At 39.9% G+C, this 24,736-nt stretch overlaps 1 protein-coding gene across 1 annotated transcript in view; it reads left to right on the top strand.

Annotated features, from left to right (window-relative positions):
- The window catches only part of gabra3 (gamma-aminobutyric acid type A receptor subunit alpha3), a 485,101-nt gene extending 480,919 nt beyond the window's left edge, over positions 1-4,182 (top strand). The window contains exon 10 of the mRNA XM_067424515.1: positions 1,787-4,182. Within this exon, the coding sequence (XP_067280616.1) occupies positions 1,787-2,134 (348 nt within the window). The 3' untranslated portion in view covers positions 2,135-4,182. The remainder of the gene's footprint in view (positions 1-1,786) is intronic.
- The last annotated feature ends 20,554 nt before the right edge of the window (positions 4,183-24,736 follow it).

Below are 24,736 nucleotides of genomic sequence, written 5' to 3'. Positions count from 1 at the left end.
CTGTCAGGCGCAGTTGAAGTAAAAAGTTGCCTTGGACAAACGCTGTCAAGATGAGAGTCTGTGTCATTATTACATTATCTTCATAACTTCTTACGAAATAAAATATTTACCCCTCAAAAAAATATATTTTCCTGTCTTGTCAACATTATAGCCTGGTGTGAGCAGTGTGGCACACACTATTAAGTAGTGAAGGCGTGCGCTGTATATCACGTCAAATCAATGCACACTCAAAAGTAATCGGGTAGTTTACATGGTGATATTTTTTTCTGTTTAATTCTGATAAACCATTTTAATCTAGATTAATTTAGATTAATTCCAAGATTAATCTATATTAATCTAGATTTTAATTTTTTTTTATCTATGTCCACCTGTAATAAAAAGTAAAGCTAAATAGTTATTTGGACTTTATTGATGAAAAAAGTACAATCTCTCTCTCTCTCTCTCTCTCTCTCTCTCTCTCTCTCTCTCTCTCTCTCTCTCTATATATATATATATATATATATATATATATATATATATATATATATATATATATATATATATATATATATATACTGTAAAACAAATTCTCCAATTTAACATTTTCTAGTGACTGATTACATCTGAATTTTTCAGCTGACCAAATTTAAAATCTGTGAGTTGATGCAGTTTAATTAGACAGAAATTCAATGCGGCCAAATGAAAAATGTAGATGTTATAAGTCACTTGAAAATTTTCAGTTGGAGACCTGATTTTTTTTTTTTTTCAGTGTGTGTGTATATTTATATATCCAGGGTATTCTCACAAAAAATGCCTATAAATAGTACGAGTGTGCAATGTCGTGGAATGTATACGCCAAAACTAATTTTGGCGTGTCTATGGCACGCTGTTTTTCGCGTGCATATGATACGCATTTTATGGCATATTATACATACGAACGAATCAAAACACTTGTCAAAGGCAAACTGCAAATGCTCCTTTATCAGCCTGCAGTCATAACAGTACTAATTTATTTGCATGGCTGGAGAACTTGATGAGCACTTGCAAATTTGACTTGGAGGTGTTGAAAAAATGTATACATTTTCTGTAAAGCAATAGCCAACAAGCACAGAAGCAAAGAAAGTGTGACCACAAAAAAAAAAATATATGACCACAAAAGCATTATATGGCAGTTTCAGTTTTTGAGTGTTAAAACCTGTGACTAACCACCCACAGGTTAAACAAGCACTGAAAAACACTGAAAATATAATAATCTGCAGCAACTTCCATGTGAGATTTGGGAATTGCAAAGTGTAAAATACATTAATCACAAATTCTGTGGACATGTCTGCACCAGTGCACCTAATTTGCATAATTCCTTTAGTAAAATGAGAGCTAAAATAACAGGTGGTACCATTATAAGTGGCCACAATTTATTCTTAGTATATTTTCCCCTGTGTATGCCATAGTCTGGCTTAAGCAGTACTAATATTTTTGTTTTATAAATCACTGCAAATTTAATTTTGAATTTTAAGTTATATTTGATTGCCAAAATGACATAATGTAATAGTTGATCACCACATTGAATAAGTGTTCAGAATTTACCTTTCTGATCAGATATGGTGTCATGAATGAATAGTTTTTCTTACTGCACCGAATGTGATTCCCTCCCCTATAAAAAAATAAATTAAATAAAAGGGAAAATCAGTAAGGGTAACAGTTGTACTAGAGGATGTACTAGAATGTTTCACTTTGCACAAAATAATTGAGGTTATTTTACTTCTCTTAATATTTATTGCCCTATTTATTCCTTTTGACACTTCCACAGAGACGAGAGTCAGCTTCCTATTCCAAGAAGACCAACAACACATTCAACATTGTGGGAACCACCTACAGTATGAGCGTAGCCAAAGATCCCGGATTGACAACCATCTCCAAGAGCGCTACATCCACATCCACATCCACCCCATCACAGCAGGTCAGAGAGATCCGACTGCCCAAGATGGATGGTGAATACGTGCCAGAAGGTGGAAGAAAGTCATACAATCGTGTCAGCAAAGTGGACAAGATCTCTCGTATCATCTTTCCAGTGCTTTTCTTCATCTTCAACCTGGCTTACTGGGCCACTTATGTCAACAGAAAGCCGGCCATCAACCAGTCCAGCCCTCAGAAATGAACTTGGCGACAGCCAAAAGAGAAAAACTGCCAGTCCATTCTTAATCAGCCACATGATGCTACTGCTACTGTGTTCTTTTCCCAATGTAAATCATCTTTTCTTTTTTTTCCCTTTGTTTACATTTTGTAGTGCGTGCCATAGAGCCATCTAGATACACAATCCGAGTCAGTAGTTTTCCAGATTTATGTGTGACATTTCTTGTGTTGCATGAGGTAATGTATGAATAATCAGGAGGAAAACTTAAGTAACCATTTGCTGTCTGTCGTCATGGCAAGTACCTGTAGCCTTTCAGCAGCCAGTAGCGATGTCTGTAGGCACATCATTATTAACTATCTGTCCTTTGACACTCCGCAGACCCAGAGTAATATCCTCTAGAGTTGTGTTCTCATCCACATGGGTCTATCTGTGCATTTACCTGTCCAGTGACTCTATTGTTTAAACAGCCTGAGCAGGCTCCAAGATAAAGAAACTGTGCCTTTTTAATCGCTCGCCATAGAGATGAATAGTTTGGCACATGCTGACATTGTCTTCAAGCTTATGCCTGCCTAATGAAAAATGTCAGTGTTGATGGATCTCTCACAGGTTGGTGTTAAACTCGGGGGTGTCCTGCATGTGAGTTGATTTAGAGTTGATGGTTAACCGTAAGGCTCTGCGCCAGCCAGCGGTTCTTTGTTCACGACCAATATGAGCAGCGAGGATCAAAGAAAGTAGCAGGTGAATTATAACGCTGTAACAGGCTATAAAACATTTCAGTTGTGAAGCATATCAAGGCCAGATTTTAGATGTGGTTCAGTTCCACACAGGAAGGAACATGCATTTCCATTACCTCACACTGAAGTGTTGGTGGTTTTGATCTTTACACTGATAGAATTCATGTTTGCGAATGCACTATTTTTATTATGTTATTTGAATCATAAAATCGTGTTAATTTGGCAATTGCAAGCCAGTACCATAGTTTCTTGTGTGTGAGATGTCATGTACACAAAATGTCGTAGTTTCTATGCCATGTTAAGATAATCTTAGCACATACACTCAACATGGATGCGCATTAATGTGCTGTTATAACCATTGTTTTATTATGGTTTAATTTATTTCACATAGTGTGTTATTTATTTGTTATTATTATGCATCTGGAAGAAAAATCTTTTGCATTCACTTAGAAAGTGCCAGGTTTACATGTGAATTTAAATAGAGACATTTTTGTAGATAAACTAAGACGTTGCGTAAAGTTACTTATGTGACAGCAAGCTATATTAAGCAAAAAAACATTAACTTTGCCATTTCATTTGTTTCATGAAACATTACAGTGGCTGTTGACCGATAGATTCAGACACACAACATCAAATCTCACTCATCAGTTTTAAATAAGTGGATTTTATTAGCAGAATAATAGATAGAGCTCATGTTTATTTGATTTTTTTTCTCCCATTTATTAGGATGTGTTTAGAACAAATTAATGCATGACAATCTCTACATTAGTAACATCACATATGCTATTAAGTTATCTTTCTGAATGAAGCTTGATGTTTTTTCTATCTCGTGATGGCCCTTCAAACAGCCATATCCAATAGGGTCCTTACATCTCATTTGAGCTATGGTAGGGCTAGATAAGCTGGTGTTGGTATTAATTGTTGACAAGTAGTACAAATCATAAATAAAACCACATTTAAGAAGTATATTTATATAGGAATTTAAATCTATTTATGCTAACTACATATCTGATAGCATTATTGATATATGTTTTTACAGTTTAACGCTTCAGAACAGACAAAAACAATATTAGGTAAAACTATCCCAGATAGCACACGTATCTCCAAATCCAAGGTGTAAACAAACACCTAATTTGGAAAATATCTGTTGTGTACGAGCATCGGATAAACGTCTTTTAATATGCAGTTTTACATACATTCTAAATCATATTAAAGACATTTTCTAAATGTCTATTTAACATCTGACACATCTTCCAAACGTGCACATCAAATAGACATGATGTAGCTTACGTGTGCTATCAGGGTAATGGCTTAATAGTTTATTCAAACATACACTGTAAAAAAAAAAAAAAAAAAAAAAAAAATGCAGGTTTCCAATTGAAAATGCTCTAGTGACTGAAATGTAATTTTCAGTTGGCCAAATGTAATTTCTGTGAATTAAATTGCTTCAATTCACAGAAATTCAATTTGGTCAACTAAAAAATTTAGATGTGATCAGTCACTAGAAAATGTTCTATTGGAGACCTGGATTTTTTTTTACAGTGTAAGAACAAGTAAAAGTAAAAGGTTTTTTTTTTTTTTTTTTTTTTTTTTTTTTTGATGTTGTCAGCCCACTTAATTAGGAGACTTGGAAAACGTAGTTGTGTTTATTGCCATAACTTCTGTAAACTTTGTCAGCATACTTGTCTAAAATGTGTGACTTCTTGGCATTTTACATGCACATGAAGGCTAATATCAGTCAAACGGTAATGTTCAAGAGGGTAATAGTTGTATTAAATTGTTTTTTTGGGGGGTTTGTTTTTTGTTTTTTTAAGCAGTACAAATGCTAATTTGTATTACTGATGAGTTATCACTGATGAATACCACTGAAAAACTTGCAAAATAATGCTGATTTACTGCTTAAAATATTGTTTTAAAATTGATTACACATTTGATGTCCCCCCTTTGACCCCCTTGTGTGTTTCAGATATGAAATTTCCGGATAATGTTAAACAGTTAGCATCTTGGCTATAAACATTAGCCTAGTGCTATATGTACCACCTTGTGTGCACTTTACTGAACATTTACTGTGAAAGAGGCAGATGTACTGCCAGGCTCCCTGTACATACTGTATCAAGAAGAAAGAAGAAGAAAAATAAAACTTTTTTGTTTCTTTTTTTTTTTAATCTTTTTTTTTTTTTTTTTTTTTTTTTTTTTTGCATGTCCCAGTTGCACCTGACACAACCTTGTGGTTTGTGGAGCCGTGGTAGATGTTATCTTTTTCAGTTTGCTGGTTTCTTTTCAATGTGTCTGGGTTTGAAATGTGACTTGTTCTTTCCAAAAAGCTTTATTCTTGATAAACAGCAATGGGAAAGGCAGGCTTCTATTAATGTAACAGTATAAGTCGAACATTATCTTGTAAGGACAGTTGGTTTGTTTTGAAGACATCAATCTTGTGCCTCTTGGTGGTTCGTCACGTCATGCGTGTTGTACTCTGGCGCATGCTAGATATTTTGTTATGTCTTGTCACACTGTGATTCAGTACCAAAAGGCTGATAGAACAAAGACATTGGTGAAATAAACCATGTCATAGGGAATGACTAAAATCCCTCTAAATCTCGTTAGGGCGACATTTCTTGACTCGTGATTTGACTCACCTTGAACGTTAGATTTTTTTTTGTCTATAATGCATTTTTGAGATAACGGTCTTCTGTTGTCCCACAGTTATTAAGATGTGTATCATGAATATATGTTTGCAATAAAAGTCGTACCATAAATTTCAACAAAGAATAGATTGTAAAAATTAATTTCAAGTAAAGTGTTGTGCTGGAGCACAAGTGAATTGATGAAGCTACCTGCCTCAAAAAATTCTGCTATGTTTACGACTTGCTGCCTTGGCCATACATCATGATTATTGCCAAATTATCAGCTGAGCCAAATGACCTTTAGAGAAGAGTGTAGGGGGAATGACTTGCCCTTTGATATTGAGTTTCTTGCACAGACATGTCAAGGGAGCATTTGTGATGGGTTAATTTGAGAAAAGTTACTTTAGCATAGCTTGTGGTTAGCCAGCACTTTGCGAGACCCTGTAATGATGGAGACTTTGCCCCAATGGAACAACTGACCTATTTGATGCCATTACTGATTTAGACCCTTAGTGAAATAACAAGCTGATACAGCTCTCACCTTAGATCGTCAGCCTAGCACGTATTGAGTCAGATACAGTTCAGTGAAATGTGACAAATGCTTGTGGTTTTGTCAGTGGAAACTAGAAAATGTTGGTCAATCTTAACACTTTATTTCAATAGTCCATTTTAGAAATTCTACATGTCAATGACCAGTCATTAAAGTATTAAAAATACTATAAGTAGAAAGTATGCTTTCTGCTTAATATCTGCTAACACGTTTTTGTAATGGTCCCCAAACGATATTCTTCTGACTACAAGTATCTGTGCAAGTCAATTTGTTATATTAACCCTAAAAAGAACCTTAATCTAACAATCTCCTAGTACTGACAAGGAAAGTTTACACTACAGCATTTTCAATGACATTGCCAACAACTACTCCTGGCATACATAATACTGTGTTTTAGAAAATTTTCACTGATCTGTTAGCCTGACGTGGTCATTCTCAATTCTAGTCAGAATATGAGTCTGAAACTGCTCCATTGGGCTGTGATTATGGGGCGTGTTTCAACCAAACCAGGAAAGACCTGGATCAACCAATCAGAGCAATGAAGCGACGCATTGTCAAATGTCAACATAGTTCAACTGCACTGTGTTGCCAAGTCCATGTTTTTTTTCCTCGGGTTGTTTTCTATATACACATTTTACACCCCCAAACGCCATTTTCCCCCGGATAACCCCCCGAGAAGCTATTGTTTACACAGTAAAAAATTATTTAGAAAAAAAGTTACCTGGTTGCCTTAAAATTTTGAGTTCATTGAAATTAAAATTTTGAGTTAATACAATAAACATTTTTTGAGATTCAACAACCTTTACTAAAATATTATTAAAAGATTTTGTAAGCATATTGGGTAATTTCGTGTGTTTTATTTCTGATGACACAGTGAAACATGCCAAAGTTTCTTTGCCATAGTGCTATTTTCATGATTTATCAAATGTTTTATGTGGTTCAGATACAATAATATTTTGAGTTTCTATTTATTAAACAAATTTCCTTCATTGTATCAACTCAAATTTTTTATTTCAATAAACTTAAAATTTTAAGGCAACCAGGTTACTTACTTTTTTAAGGTAAACCAACAAAAACCAACTTTTTTTTTTTTTACATTGTAGGGCTAGTAGTTGGCGGGTTTTGTTGTAAAAACCAGGCAACCCTGTCTCCGCGCGCAATGGAATCAGGCGGGAATACACGATCTTTGCCGGTGTTGTAAAAAACTAAAATAATTTAATGATACACAGAGTACTTACCCAACATGATCATCATTTCTGAGAGAAATTGTGAAGGTAAATGCATTTACAAACAAGCTCTCCATTTAGGATTTGAAAAAATATAATCCAAGCCCCTTTAATGATGTGCATGATTACATTACTGTTGATCATCTGTCCGTCAACGTCTAAAGCCCGCCCTGATGATTTCATTGGTCCGAACAGTTTCTGTTCGGGGATAATTACTCCTCTATGGAGAAAGGCCATACCGAACTGCCCGACCTAAACATTTTGTGGGCGGGGCTAAGTTCGGCTGACATCCAGGCTACTGATCTGTGTGAATGGGGATACTTTTAACAATGTTGACGTATGTATGTGAAAAACGTGAAAAGGAAAAGTTTTCTTTTTTAGTGCATCGTTGTAAATCATTTAGTAGAGTATCTTAAGTGGACTATCAAAATAGTGTTGTTAACTCCTAATTTTATTCAGCATCTAAATTGTCATTCTGTTTATAGGTCATAGAATGGGAGTTATGAAGCACTAGATAGTGGGCATCAGTGTTGACTTTTTTCTTCTTCTTGTTGATCAAGTTACAGTTAAACATTTGAAATTGACATTAAGCTAGCTGAATAATATCCCATCTGGTTACATGCTGAAACCAGGTGAGATATTATCTTGTAGCAACCCCTTAAGTATAGGGTTTGTTATCACCAAATTTTAAATATTTACAATCGGACAACGTACTTATGTAGAGAATATTTTTAAGATTTATTGTGCTCCCTGCTGTCCTTATGACCCTCTTACTTTAGTGTTTGGTCAGCCTAGCACATTTTGCAGATTCTTCTGTTGGTGGCAAAGGATTTGGGGTTGGAGACCACACAAAGAGGATTACATAGTAAACATTGAAAAAAATATATAATAATGCAGTGATTGTACTTTATCAGGCTGCTGTCAAACGCATCTGAAACCCAAAAGTTTGTTCGGTAACCCTGGGTAATTACATATTATAATTGTGAGGTTATGTACTTGGCTTAAGTGTGAAGGTTTCTGTGAGGTATATAATGTATATGGACTTCAAAATTCACAGTGTCTTATGTATGGCCAACTTATATGAAATAATTGGAGCAAATTTTTGTGCAATCAAAATTTGAACGATAGGACCTCCCTGCCACCGTTTAGCACTAAAAAGACTGTCAGAAATGTTGTTTTGTTAAATCTTGACTTCAAGGTGTTTTACTTTTATTTCTGTTGTGAAAGTTTGTTTGTGGAGATAATGAAAGTATTTTAGTGTTGTTTTCAAACTTTATGTGTCCTGGTTTGCTGTTCTTTATGTTGAATAAATATTCAGTCCTTTAATTTCCTTGTTGTTGCTGTTGTCTTCATGTTAGCTGGGATGCAGAGATATGTATGTATGTGGTTGTACTAAACCGTAAAATGTGGGGATGAAATGTCTCCAGAAAGAAGGCACTACCAGAAACATGTGACCTTCTGAGGACATTTTATGTTCCCCCTGAGGAAAATGGCTTTACTAAATTATATTAAATTATGTTTCTTTGCAGAACGAGTTTATGTGAGGGTTGTCTTCAGGGATAGGGGTTAGAGTTACAGTTTTTACAGTATACTGTGTACATTATGTCTATGGAATGTCACCATAAAACATGAAAACTCAACATATGTGTGCATGTGTGTGTTCAGGCATACCCTACATTGGAGGGACATCATTTTTGGTCCCCATGAAGAAAACTGCTTATAAATCATACCAAGTCATGTTTTAATTGCAGTAAGTTTTCTGTCATAGGTTTAGGGGATCAAATATAGTTGTACAGTATAAAAACAATTCTTCTTCTTCCGGCTGTTCCCTTCAGAGGTCGCCACAGCGAATCATCTGCCTCCATCTATTTCTATCCTCTGTATCCTCTTCTCTCCGTCCGACTACCTTCATGTCCTCCTTCATTACATCCATAAACCTCCTCTTTGGTCTTCCTCTTGACCTCCTGTCTGGCAGCTCTAACCTCAGCATCCTTTTACCGATGTATTCACTCTCCCTCCTCTGAACATGTCCAAACCATCTCAACCTGGCCTCTCTAACTTTGTCTCCAAAACATCTCACATGTGCTGTCTCTCTGATGTACTCATTCCTGATCCTATCCATCCTCGTCACTCCCAAAGAGAACCTAAACATCTTCAGCTCTGCTACCTCTAGCTCTTCCTCCTGTCTTTTCCTCAGTGCAACTGTCCATACAACACCGCTGGTCTCTCTACTGTCCTGTACACCTTTCCTTTCATTCTTGCTGGTACACTTTTATCACACAACAGACCTGACACTTTCTCCACCCATTCTAACCTGCCTGCACACGCTTCTTCGCCTCTTTTCCACACTCCCCATTGCTCTGGACTGTTGACCCTAAGTACTTAAAATCCTGCACCTTCTTTACCTCTTCTCCCTGTAACCTCACTGTTCCACTTGGTTCCCTCTCATTTACACACATGTATTCTGTCTTGCTGCGACTAACCTTCATTCCTCTCCTCTCCAGAGCCTCTCTAGAATTTCCTCCACCTGCTCCCTGCTCTCACTATAGATCACAATGTCATCCGCAAACGTCATAGTCCATGGAGATTCCTGTCTGACCTCATCTGTCAACCTGTCCATCACCACCACAAACAAGAAGGGGCTCAGAGCCGATCCTTGATGCAGTCCCACCTTCACCGTGAAGTCCTCTGTCTCACCTACGGCACACCTTACCACTGTCTTACTGCTCTCACACATATCCCGGACCACTCTAACATACTTCTCTGCCACTCCAGACCTCCTAATACAATACCACAGCTCTTCTCTTGACACTCTGTCATATGCTTTCTCTAAATCTACAAAGACACAATGCAGCTCTTTCTGACCTTCTCTGTACTTCTCCATCAACATCTGTAGTGCTCTTTCTTGGCATGGAACCATACTGCTGCTCACAAATGTCCACTTCTCCTCTTAGCAACTTCATTGTATGGCTCATCAGCTTAATACCTCTGTAGTTTACACAACTCTGCACATCTCCCTTGTTCTTAAAAATCAGCACCAAAACACTTCTCCTCCATTCCTTAGGCATCCTCTCACTCTCTAAGACCTTGTTGAACAACCTAGTTAAAAACTCTACTGCCATCTCTCCTAGACACTTCCATACCTCCACTGGTATGTCATCAGGACCAACTGCCTTTCCTCTCTTCATCCTCTTCGAAGCTCTCCTAACTTCACCCTTGCTAATACTTTTACTTCCTGGTCAACAATATTTGCCTCTACAACTCTTCTCTCCCTGTAATTTCCCTCATTCATCAGTTCTTCAAAGTACTCCTTCCATCTTTCCCTCACCCTCCTGTCACCTGTCAAAACATTTCCATCTCTATCTTTAATCACTCTAACCTACTGCACATCCTTTCCATCTCTATCCCTCTGCCTCGCCAACCGATACACATCCCTCTCACCTATAACTCTCACCTCTTGTGTTTACAGTATAAAAACAATTATTTTATGGAAAGTCCCCATAAAACATGGAAACCCAAAGTGTATGTGTCTCTCTGTGTGTGTGGCTTTCTATGACCTTGGCCCTCTCCTTTACACGGTTTCCATCTGGACACTCCACAAATATCACACATACATTAACATTTTCTTTGTGAACTCATAGTGTGAGCAAATAGAATACTGAATGGACCTCTCAAACCCAATTCAGGCTGCATATTCACAGTCTCACAATGCTGCTATGTCCTTAAATGTGAAGTATATAATTTTAGTGCACCCAGTGAAACAAAACAATATATATATATATATAAAATAAAATTAATTCTCCCACTGTCTCTTAATTAGTTACAAACAATGTTGTTTCTTCATTTAAAAACTGAAATTTCATATTTTACTATTATAACAGTAATGCTTTTACAGATCCCGATAGTGTCTGTAGTATATATTTAATATTAAAAAAAATAAACAGATGCTGGAATTAAACACAGATATCCTCAACAAACAAACAAAAAAAAAATGCAGAATTATTATTTTGTTGTTTATGATAACTTATTTTTCAGACAATTCATCAGATGTTTTTATTTTATTTTTGCAATACATCATGTGCAGCACACATTGGGGCAGTTTCCAGAACAGGGATTCAATTAAACCAGTAGACATTAATCTGTGTTTCAGAAAGTTGTTTTTTAAGACACAATTTACTATTCCAGATTTAGTATGGATTACATAAACACCTGAGGTATGGACTCCTGCTCTAAAATAAACAAGATTAATTTAAAATCAACTGTGCTAATCTGAATTAGCATGACAGAGGTTACTTATAAAACATGGAATGAACCACACAAAAAAAGAGGAAAAAAAATATTAATTATTATTAATGCTATAATTAATACAATTAATGCTTATAATTGCATAGAACCAATGGTAAAAAGATGGCAATGGTAATACTTTAGATTACAGACGGAAAGTACTGCATAAATAAAACAAATTTACAGCATGACTTTTGGTAATTAAAGCATTTTAAGTTTAAGGAAACAATATGCAACTTTTTAGGAAATAAAGGGTTAACAACCAGGAAAATTAACAAATTATTTATACTTTAAGTATTTTAGAACTAATGGGTAATTATTATTATGCATACAATTAAATATACTGCTAGATCTTTAAATGTTGTGGGCCTGTTTTTCTGAGGTTATGCAATATATATATATATCAGTCACTCCGGGTAATGTCAGTGACTGATGAATGGGGATTTCGCTTAGAAGCCTATCATCTTTGAGATCTTTGAAATCACCCAATGGCAGTGCCAATGCCATGGACATGCGAAATTTGCATGCGTAACTCCGCCTACCCACGTGGGTATATAAGGAAGTAGCTGGAATGATCGCATTATGTTTCTGTTTCGGAGCCAAGGGTTACATACCTCTTCACTCCAACAGCAACTCCTCTGAGTTACTGTCAGTTCTTTGAGACGACAGGACCTTCCTGTTGGTGTTGGTGTTCCAGCGATCGCATACTTCCTGCCTGCTGGTCAGACGATATGGTATCCAGTTGGTGTGTGGTCCCTGGGTGCTTCGGCATAGACTTTATTCTCTCACAAAAAGAGGTCACACATGGCACGTCCTTTTCAGAATGTCTCGACCGTGTGCTTCTGGGTGCGGTCGGTCTCTGCCGCCTTCTGATGGGCACAATCACTGCCTGACGTGTTTGGGCTTTCAGCACGCTCAGGCAGCATTTGTTGATGAGTCGTGTTCCCACTGCGGGAATATGGCCATCTCCGTGCTGCGGTCAAAACTCAATTATCTCCGTCCTGGAGCAAGCGTCATCTCTGCCACACCCCAATCTGAAATCTCTATGCGAGGCGGCACTCAGGCAGGGTGACCTGAGGGTGACAGTGTGGAACAAAGCTCCGACATTCCTGCCTCGGCCCACACCGCCCTCTAGCGCACCGGTACCTGCGAGCGTTAGAATCGAGACCGCGGCTTCAGCTTCTGCCACCCCACGGGTGTCATTCAGTGCTCCAGAGGATGACGAGATGTCGATCGCCGAATCTCAAGGTGGAATAGAGTCATCTGAGGAGGATGATTCAGCTGTGCTGCTGCCCTCGGGTGTGCCAGCATTGCCCGAGTTTGACCCAGAGTTGACAGCCATGCTTGCCCGGGCAACTGCTGCGCTTGGGTTGGAAGTGAACCCTCTGGCCCCACCTAAGACGTGCATGAGGAGGTTGCGCATTCCTGGAGGGCCTCGCTACCCTTACCATTCGGTAAACTCCTCTGCCTTTTCCGCCCTTGATTCCCTTGGTTGAGCACTCTGTTGCAATGCAACTGTGTCCACACCCCTCCAAAGCCTGTAGATTCTCATCTTTAATGGTGGTAAAATCCTACAGAGCTGCGGGGCAGGCCGCTGCTTCTCTGCATGCCATTGCAACCCTCCAGGGCTACCAGGCCAAGTAGCTGTGCAACATGCGTGAGGGTGGAGCTGACCCAAGGCTCAGACATGAGCTGCGTGCCGTGACTGGCCTCGCTGCGAAGGTTACCGCACACTCACTGGGCCAGGTGATGTCCCCTGCTGTGGTCCAGGAGAGACATCTATGGCTCAACTTGGCCGAAATGCGGGACGCCAAGTGAACGAGTATACCTGAAACGGTAGATATTACCAGCCCCAGTGATTAATGAAAGATCAAGGCCCCATCCAGGTGATACGTTTTACAGACAGAGAAACCAAACAGTGGAATACCTCATGTGGAATTAACGTTAGGGAATCAGCACATATTGAGCACTTAATCCAAGTAGAAGGGCTCACCTGAAAAGGGGCATACCATAAGTAATTGCTAGCAAATTTGGCTACTGTTATTTACCTGGAGGTAGAAAAGGTGTCCCAGGTTTGCCAAGCATGGGGAACTCGATTGGAAAAAAGAGTGCAGGCCTACCGCCCCCGGCCATCCCAGCGGCACAGCAGATGTGGCATGAGGACGTAACGTCTCCATTCCCTTCCTTCAGGGAACGAGGGTTACAAATGTAACCGAGACGTTCCCTTTCAGTCAGTACACTACGAGTTACGTCAGTACTGATGAAATGGGGGTCCAGTCTAATCATGCCACAGCGCTGTCTTCCAGCATCCTGGGCTGTCCTGAGCACCCTGCCTCGGAGTTTAAGATGACGAGGGGCCGGCTCAGCTACCAAGGTACACTGGGAGGCATATCCCACTTGGAGAAATGCAATCACAGCGCCTACCCATACACGTCATACACTTATGACCCACGTATGGGTTGCATACAGAGGAACCTGGAGTATCCAGCCGCAGGTGGAAACGTTTTTCAACCACAGAGTTAGCAAGGGCCTTGCCAAGGGAAGACACATGCTCAAGGAGACTTACTGTGGAGAATACACATGTGACAGTTGGCCTGCGGGGGAACCGTGCACATGGGGCATCTAGCCTGACACGAGCACTGGGACCATTCGGGCATGCACTCTGGTGCCGGCATCAACAGTGCTGGAGGAATTCAGGGCCTTCAGAGAGGCTCACCTGAGCAAATATAGCGCAGGTATTTGGTCCATTTAGGGGTGGAATGGCACAGCAAGCCAGGACACCTTTGTGTCCAATCACTGGCCATCTGGGGCGAGTATACGAGAGGACACAGGCTCCACTCACAGATTATAAAACCTGGCGAATGTGTTCGGTGTCGCCCAGCCTGCAGCTCTACAAATGTCTGTCAGCGAGGTGCCACGCGCTAACGCCCAAGAGGCAGCTACGCAGTGCCGAGGCTGGGTCTGCCTCCTTTCAAGGGAAGCGCTTGCAGGTTCACCACCTAGTCCCTGAAGGGGGTGGTAGGAACCTTAGGCACATGTAGTGAACATCAGTTAGGGTGGCATTCCAGAGACCAGTTTATGGCAAGGCCGCTCCCTAACTATCGGTGTGGAAGAAGATGTGCCACACTATGATTGGACCCTTGGTGAATAAACATAAACAAATGTTCAGCAACATCAGATAAGATGCCAAGACAACTGCCAGACACCTCTTACATGGCAGGAAGGGGGGACCTTCTGCACCCACCACCACCAAGAAGAGGACTTCTCATTGGTCTACAAGTTGATTTTAACCACTAAACTCATTCCTAAGGTTTATGCAAGTGCTGCCATAAAATTCCTTTAGGACCTCCTGGAGGCAGCAGCAAAAGAGAGGCCACAGAGATCTATCTAAATCCATTCATGTTTGGAGGTCTTAAATGTATATGAACTGCAACTCATCTACCTCATCTTTACACAAAGTACTGTTTATGTTAATGGTTATTGACTGTGAAAACAACAGTCCATGGGACAGGTCCATTAAACAAATGAGTGCCCCGGGTAGACACACCCTCGTTCTGTGTTTCTAACCCGACGGGGAAGAAGACACTAACAGACACACCACGTCCTGAGCTTCTGACCTGACGAGGAAAGAGACTACAAGACCCGCTGGAATGCACCGTCACACCAACACTCTGGGGAGATACTCGTCTTGGAGAGAAAGATCGCTAAGGTAAGGTAATTGCTACTAAGCAAGTTGAACTCAGCTCCGAAACAGAAACATAAATGCATAACTGCTATGCAACGCCGTTTATACCCACGCTGTGGGGCGGGCTTGCATTAGGCAAATTCCGCAGACCAATGACATTTCCATGTCATTGGATCGTTTTGATTGAGATTGAAGGCAGCTGGCTTTCTAAGCGAAACCCCCATTTTGTCAGTACTATTTTTTCACCTAAACTCTTGAACTAGCATTGTTTGGGAAGCAGACACAGGCAGTCATTTTACATCTAGACTAAAAACGCATCTCTTTACTATGGCATACACAAATTTCATTTTTCATTATTCAAATCAATTGACTGATTGTTAGGCTGCATTAACTAGGTCAGCCAGAACCGGGACCACTTCCCATAACACCTGATGTACTTGTTGATGTACTTGTTACATCATAAAAAGAGTGGCATCTACACTAATGCTAGTCTCTATGTTCATCCCGAGGTTTACTGTAGTCGGCAGGATCCAGGCCATGTCCGGTTCGGATGGTGGACCTGTGCCTGGACATGACCAACTCTTCCTGGAGTGTCTGCTGAGAGCGTGTCAATTTGCCTCACCGCCACATCATACTCAATAAACCCGTCTCCGGCGTGACGACTCCGATAAATATATTCAGAATTAAATCAGAATTAAATATTCAGATTATTGTGTAATCGACGCGCCATCCTCAATAAACCCGTATCTTGTGTGATACCCAGAAATTTTGAATATTCTGATCTAATATGATTTCTGACCTGACCTGGTTGCAAGAATAATAAAGGTGCTAAATAGGAAAAGGATCGACCACCTGCAATTGATTTAGATATTCTAGGTATTATCAACTGCCCAGAGTTTTGAGAACACAATAGACGTGATGGAGTTATGAGTTAAATGTGTTAAAGGTGCCCTAGAATGAAAAATTGAATTAACCTTGCCATAGTGAAATAATAAGAGTTCAGTACATGGACATCACATACAGTGAGTCTCAAACACCATTGCCTCCTACTTCATATGTAAATCTCATGAATCAAAACCACTACAGAAAAATAAGTTCTTCTCAACATAAGGCCAACCGTGACGCAAGCGTTGGAGATCATTTATATGCACGCCCCCAACATTTGCATCTGTCCAAACATGTTCATTGTCAGGCAGAACTGACGGAGCCGAATCATCAGGACTGCAGGTAAACAAAGACACTTGAGGATAGCAAAAACGGCTCTCAAGGACACACGTCATGTTCAGGCTGTGCAGGGGACGTGAGGACTTTTCATATGTCAACAGTCATGGCTGAGGTTTATTATAATCGGATATCACAACAATTTAATTCAAAATCGTTCCTTTGTTCAGCCCATTTCAAGCAAGCTTCGCTCAGCGTCTTACACTGAAGAAAAAGGCATCTATATTCCTGCAAGCAGTAAGTAGTGATTTTTACACTTATTGACTAGCTGTTTAAACAATTTCTGATTAAATTGAAATTACTAGCTGTTTAAACAATTTTCTGATTAAATTGAATTTCTGATTAAATTGAACTTAGAGAGACCGCATTGTCTAGATGACACAAGATGCAAGCAATAAGTAGTGATTTTTACACTTATTGACTAGCTGTTTAAACAATTTCTGATTAAATTGAAATTACTACCTGTTTAAACAATTTTCTGATTAAATTGAATTTCTGATTAAATTGAACTTAGAGAGACCGCATTGTCTACATGACACAAGATGCTAGTATAGTAACAATAGAAAAATCTAAGAACCATACAAAACTAAATAGTGTGTCTAATGACAAAGGTTAATATTATTTTGTATTACAAAATACAACCGTAGATACGTTGCTTACAGATTGTTCACTCGATCCTTCTAGCAAACGTCACCTTTTCCACCATATAAGTTAAAACAACTATTCGTTTTGTAAAAATATAAGTTATATATTTATATTTTTGAGAACTGAAGTAAGCCTATGATGGTTTTGCATGCTTGTATTTCAGAGTAGGCTACATCACAAGTCACTGCGTAGCCTACATTGTGACATACGTTATATAAACATGCAGTATCGTTTACGAAGTCTAAAATGTAGACTGAATGACACTTTAAGCAGAACATCTCAAATGGAGATTGCTGAAATGCAGCTTACTTGTTTATTGGTGTTTTCAGATCAGCCGTGCGCGAGAGAGAGCTTGCATGCATATGGTTGCCAGATTGGACATGTTTGGGTAAAACACCAGATAGTATAGTATACGTGTTCTTTTCACAGAAGCTCTGTTTGGGGGATTTAAATTACTGAAATCTGGCAACCGCAAGCCAGATTAATTTAGCTCTTTCTCGCACACGGATAATCCAACCACACTAATAAACAATTAGGCTGCATTTTAGCAATCTCCATTTGAGATGTTCTGCTTAAAGTGTAATTTAGTCGGTCTGTGTTCTGTCAGGACGGTCAGGACTCACAAGCTCAGCTGCTTCGCTGAACAACTGAACTGCTGTGAGCTGCTGAAAGAAGCCAATCAGAGCAGAGCTCAACATTAATATTCATGACTCTTCCAAATTAGGCAAAAACAATTAATAGGGTTGTAAATGGACCTGTAAAACTGTATCTGGACTTTTTTTTTGCCCTTAAATAAGCCAAATACCCTCTATGTAGATATCAGAGAACAATTTAACATATTGTTACAAATCATTCTAGGGCACCTTTAAGAGTTTGATTCCTGAGGAGCTAAACCATTTAGTGCTTTATAAGTAATAAGTAAGATTTTAAAATGTATGCGATGTTTAATAGGGAGCCAGTGCAGTGTTGACAGAACTGGGCTAATACGATCATACTTCCTGGTTCTAGTAAGAACTCGAGCTGCTGCGTTTTGGACCAGTTGGAGCTTGTTTATTAAGCGAGGAGGGCAACCATCCAGTAGAGCATTACAATAATCTAGCCTTGAGCTCATGAACGCATGTGCTAACTGTTCATCATTTTGCATTGAAAGCATGTGCCGTAATTTAGATATATTTTTAAGGTAGTAGAATCCAGTACTACAGATGCTAGAAATGTGGCTTTCAAATGAAAGATTGGTATCCAAGAGCACACCCAGGATCCTCACTGATGACAAGGGCTTGACAGAGCAGTCATGTGTTAGACAGTATTCTGGGTTACTACTTGTGGAGCTTTTCAGTCCAATAATTAAAAATTCAGTTTTATCTGAATTAAGTTGCAGGAAATTACTATTCATAAATATTTTTATATCAGCTATGCATTCCATTAATCTTGTGAATTGGTCAATTTCGTCAGGGCGTGAAGAAATATAGAGCTGAGTATAGATAGCATAACAATGAAAACTAACGCCATGCTTCCTAATGATATTTCTCAGTGGTAGCATATGCAGGGTGAAAAGCAACGGTCCTATCACTGAGCCTTGCGGTACTCTATACTGAAGTTGTGATCGGTGTGACAGCTCTTGATTTACTGCTACAAACTGATAACAGTCAGATAAGTACGATTTAAACCATGCCAATGCAATTCCACGAATGCCAACATCATTTTCGAGTCTATTCAAAAGAATGTTGTGATCAATACTGCCTGACGACACTTTATAAGGCTGTAAATTACACAGTCTGACAGGGATTCTATCATCCTTAACACAATCAGCTCCAGCAAGGGTTCCACACGTCCACAGTAGCTGTGGTTCTATCAGCCCATTTGGACACGGCCCCACAAAAGGACCTTTCTCTGGGGTGGAATCTATCTCCTACGGTAACTAGTGGGCCACATATAGCCAAGGAAACCGTCATCTTTCCCAGAACCAATGTGCTGACATTGCGGCTCTCAGTGTCAACAGAGGGGCATCACCCAATCTATAGTTATGAACATCTCTTCTAACATACTCTGTCGCATCAGGGTTATCTGTGACCCGGTGTCTACAGGCCTTTACAAGGAACATTCTGGATCACAACATCCACCATAGGGCAGTCAGTAATAAAGGAGTGGTTATCGATATAGGAGTGAGTCCCTTAGTTATTAGTTGGAGCGCGTAGCCCTGTCATCTGGTCACACAGGGCATTTAAATAGTCTCATTTAAAGCTTGTCTGGGGTCTCTGTTTTCTCTACAATATTGTGCTACATAACCTGGCTGCTGGCAACAGCGACAAATGGGTCTACCATCAAGTTCTAATTGGTGTGAGGTCTAACTAAGAGTGTCTAATTGGTCAAAAATCTTGGTCAACTTATCACGTTCTACCTCTGCCAAAACACTTATCTCTTGTTTTGCCTCCCCACTCAAAGCACCTAATAAAATCTTAACTTGTTTTGCTTCAGTCAAATCTTGAGCCTTTAAAAGTTCTTGCATTCGCTCCTTCCAATCCCCATAACTCAAATCACCACCTGTCCAACTAAATTTGGTAACCCAAGGAGGCCCAGGAAAAACTGCATCAACATTTTTGTAAAACCCTTGTTCAATCTACTAAGTGAGTGTCAAAAATGTCCTCAATTCCTCACACAGGTTTAAACAAATAACCCTGCTGACTGTGGCAGCGATGCAAGTGGTGATAGGGCGGCAACAATAGAATAATTAAAATACTAGAAATACTGTTGTGATTGACCTAAAATACTAAAGTAGCCGACTACGCCACCTAGGTTAATCACTGAGACCCAGGACTCAATTTAACCCACTTTAATTGCTCTCTCTCCCTCTCTCTCTCTACTCTCTCACAGGCCAAATCATCACCACCTGTAGCTCGTTTGTGAGCGCGTGTGCCTGAGGAGAAGAGTATATTGGGGCAGTTCGGTGCTGGTTGCAGTGAGATGAGACACACTTTCCCCTGCTCCAGACTGAACTTGTGTTTTGATGTTGAATTGCCATCAAAGTAGTTATGTGTGTTAGCAGTGGCTAACTGAATCTAGCAATTGAAAAGTGATCCAGTCTTACCTTTAACTGAAGTGAGAAGTAGTGTGCTCGCTATTTTATTTTATTATTACTATTGTAAAGGAAGCTGTAGGGGGAGGGTGCCTTTTTCTTTTAATACCGCTTTTGTCCCTGTTTTTCCACAGCCAGGGAGGTAAGGGAAGTTTATGTTGTTTATTTGTTTATTTTGTCTTAGGGGAGAGTAAGGCCTAAAATAACAAGCAAAACAGTTCTCTGACTAATTTAGGGAGGGATTCTAACTAACCTGAGCCATTGCTCCCCCTTTAATCTTTATGCCTTCTCTTTTTATTTTATTGTAAATAAAATCCTTGCTTTGACCTTCCATCCGGTGTCATCCCATCTTCACTCTGGGACAGAGGATTGAAGTGTGTTCTCACCTTCAACTTTTGTTTTGAAATGCTGTTTCATGCATACTGAGCTTTTTACACTGTTAAAGACTTGGATTTCCATCCTAAACATAGACAAAGTTTCAAAAACTAATGTTGGACTTTTGGAGTATTTCTGTGTCAAAAATACTCCTTCCGGTTTCTCATAAGTTTCGGAGAGTTTTTTTCGAGTATGGCCTGGCTTGACGTGAACAGAGCGGAAGGTCCTTGTATGGGCCGTACGGGCTCTTCTCCCGGTAGGGTGCATGGGCGCGTGACTAGAGCGAGAGAGGAAATGCACGCCCATAAACACTCTCTCAGGTGCAGATCCAGTCGTCAATGAAAACTTCTGTCACACCGCGGTGACGAAGCGGTCCCAGCGATAAAGGTTCGGTCCTGCTTTGGAAGCAGTCAGTGAGTAAAACTGCTTCAAATGTCTATGCTGTTGGCTATCGTCGCATGAGTAAACATTAGTAAACGACAGGATCGCGTGCTTCGTCATTCAAATGCGCTATTGGTTAGTCCATTGTTGTTCTATGTATAATGTTACTAGTCTGACGTGCAAAACCGTTTTGCTTGCTACTGCTAATGTTTAGTCCCATACAATAGTCCATAAACCGAATCATGTCCTCATAAACTGCGAGTAAAAACACACAAATGTTGACAGGCCATTAAATACAGTACATACCACAGAGACAGACGTCCTGCTGTTGCTGTTTCTCCTGTTCAATTTATTTCAGCCTCCAAATCTGATTCTGGATCATATCTGTATTAGCTGAGAATCGATAGCCGTGGGTTTCTCCAAGTTTGAGTACGTCACCGCTTTGTGCGCTCGTCATTCTTTAGCTCCGCCCACACGATTCACCTCCAGGCGCTCGTCTTTTTTCCGGAAAGACTCGGTACAGCCTATATTTCTTTTATAAATATAAAACTAAAGAATTTTCAGAGATATGAAGGATGCAATACTACTCTATAGGTACTCAAGATTGACATCAGATTGACTGAAACTGATTGAGTGTTTTAACCCCCCCCCCCCCCCCTTAATACTATTCTTAATTAAAAACATAATAGAACAGTACAATGCCAAATTGGCTTAAATGAGTGCTTTTACATTTAGCTTTGAAACTGAATCTTCCGCCGTATATTGTCAGCTTCTGACTCATGATAAATGAAGTCTGAATTCTGTCTATGAACATTTACAAGTCTTGACATCATATCCGGGAGAAGTCAGTAAATTTGAGTAAAATCACAGGCTTTGCTTATCCCATACAAATGTGCCACGCAAAACTTAGGTGTGGAGGAGTCATTTCTAAATCACAGAGGTCCCTAGATCCCATGCAAATAGGGCTTTCACGAGTTTGTGTGCCCATATAATCTTAGTGAAAGTGGTAAACCGATTTGGCTTGCTGTCTGCCATAGAGAGGCTTGGAGAGGATATTCTACTCGAGCTCCGATTACCCCCTATAACAGGCAAAATTGAATGAATAAAATAATGAATGAATGAATGAGTAATTTATATAGCTTTCATATGCACTACTGTACATCAAAAGCACTTTACACTCATGTCAGGGATCTCTCCTCAACCACCACCAGTGTGGTGCACAAAATTGTACAAAAGGACGAGCAGGGAAGGAGGAGGGATGCTTCAGGAACTAAAAAGGGGAAGAGCTAAGCTGCCGGTTTTATACCTTGATATTACTTGAAAGATTAGATGGTTGTACTCCTCCTGAAATTACATTTAATAACTTCACTTCATGAGTTTGTGTGCCCATATAATCTTAGTGAAAGTGGTAAACAGATTTGGCTTGCTGTCTGCTACAGAGGGGCTCAGAGAGGATATTCTACCCAAGCTCCGATTGCCCCCCAAAAACATAATGCAGAAATAGACAGCAAGCAAGAATTATGGGACTTTGAACAGCTCATGATTACTTGAGTAGTCTTGAGTAGGGCACTGCAGTAGCATTCTCAAATTGGGGGAGGACTCTAGCATCATCAAGCAAAGCACTGCAGCAGCATTCTCAAATTGACGGGGCACTGCAACAGCAGTTTCAAAATGGCGGGGCACTGCAGCGGCAGTCTCAAGATGGTGGGGCGCTGCAGCGGCAGCATCTAATTGCGGAGCACTGCAGCAGCACTGTCAAAATGGTGGAGCACTGCTGCGGCAGCATCAAATAGGAGGAGCACTGTAGTGGCAGCATCAAACAGGAGGAGCACTGCAGTGGCAGCCTCAAACAGGAGGAGCACTGCAGTGGCAGCATCAAACTGGAGGAGCACTGCAGAATCAAAATGGCGGAGCACTGCAGTGGCAGTGTCAAAATGGCGGAGCACTGCAGTGGCAGCATTAAATAGGAGGAGAACTGCAGTGGCAGCATCAAACTGGAGGAGCACTGCAGTGGCAGCATTAAATAGGAGGAGCACTGCAGCGGCAGTGTCAAAATGGCAGAGCACTGCAGCGGCAGCATCAAATAGGAGGAGCACTGCAGCGGCCGCATTAAATAGGAGGAGCACTGCAGTGGCAGCATCAAACTAGAGGAGCACTGTAATGGCAAGCGAAGCCCTGGAGCATCAAGCGAGGGACTGTGGCATCAAGTGAAGGACTGCAACAGTGATATCTAGTAAAGCCAAATACTGTAGCAGCAGTATCAAATTGGCAGAGCACTGCAGCATCAAGTGAAGGACTGCAGTGGCAGTATCAAGTAAAGCCAAACACTGTAGCAGCAGTGCCAAATTGGTGGTTGGATTGATTTCCATGGGGCAGCTATCTTAGAGAGAAGTGAGAGTTAGATGGATTGTCTGATGAGGCTGATGTCTGAATGAAAGTAAGATCAAAAGGCATCTGAGGACCACTAACCCAGTAGTTAAATTGATGGTCGATGGTAGTCCTCTGTGGCCTGCGGTGGTGGCCGCTCCATTGTGGAAGGAGTGAGATGAATACAAGTAAGCTTGAATACCAGAGTGGGTGAGGTTTTGCTAAAGCTTTTTAATGAACCAATGCCTGGTGACAGGAAGGTTGTTCTCATCAGCAAACAGCGGGTACAGATGTGAGGACATCTGCACCTCCCTGTGGCAAGGGAGAAGGAAAGATACAAGTTTTTAATTTGATCAGTTTGCTGCTTTTGTTGAGGAAACGGATGGTGTTCTTGTATAAAGCTTGATCGGAGATGGTTGGATGGATGGCTGTAGATTAGAAAAATTGAAAGCAGCTGAGATAGACTTTGATGGTACTAGATTGGGTGTACTTACTCTGGTTGAGATATGAGATGAATGAAGAAAATGAAAGGAGGGAAAATTTGGGAAAACAACTCTCCAAGTTGTCCAGTAGGATTGCAATGTTCTGGCTGAGACGGCATTAAATATTGAATCCAGATATGAGGTGGAGATGTTTGAGTGGGTGAGTTACTGGAATATATTTTCCGAATAGGTAGGAACTGGGTCCACCTTCAGGGTAATGTCCTTAATTTCTGCTAAAATCTGGGAAATGTAGAAATTAAGATAAAAGTTCCACTTTTCTCCTGAAAAAGTCTGTTGGTTCCTCAGTGACAACTTTTATAGCATCAAACAACTAACTAAGCTAAACTTATTTAAAGCAAATACTTGAAATAAAATAATATGGATAAAAACTGCCTTAAAACAATTATGGGCCCGGTTCCCCAAAATGTTCTTATCGCTAAGTAGTTCTTAACCTATTCGTTAACCTCTCTCTTAACCCTACACTGTAAAAAATGATTTTATGGCAAAGTAAATAAAACAGGAAAAATTGTGCATATTTTGCTAAGAATAATCTTGTAAAAGTGAAAACTCTAGAGTATTAAGTAAAATCTAAACATGTACTCATTTTTTACTTGTAAATATTAGACATCCAACAGACAAGCGAATTTCACTTGTGACTTTCTGGCATATTTACACAAATGAATAAAGTACAAAAAATCAAGTAAAATGTACGTTGTCTTGAAGCAAGGAATCTGCGCATGCGTGGAAAGAACTGCGACTGTTGAGGGCTTCTCTGATCTGCACTGCACTCAGGTCTCGACAGGTAAGCAATAAACAGCATTAAATAGTCGATTTTTAGATTGATATGATTATAGATTTATATAAATGTAATTCATGCAATGGTTGTTTTGTCATCACCTAATTCTGTAACTTCCTAGAACATTAGTATTATAACATTAGCTTTTGTTAAGTTGAACATATTAGTACAATGTGGACACGA

The sequence above is a fragment of the Pseudorasbora parva genome, chromosome 18, assembly GCF_024679245.1.
Source record: "Pseudorasbora parva isolate DD20220531a chromosome 18, ASM2467924v1, whole genome shotgun sequence".
NCBI lineage: Eukaryota > Metazoa > Chordata > Actinopteri > Cypriniformes > Gobionidae > Pseudorasbora > Pseudorasbora parva.
This window is presented reverse-complemented; position numbering and strand designations above follow the sequence as displayed.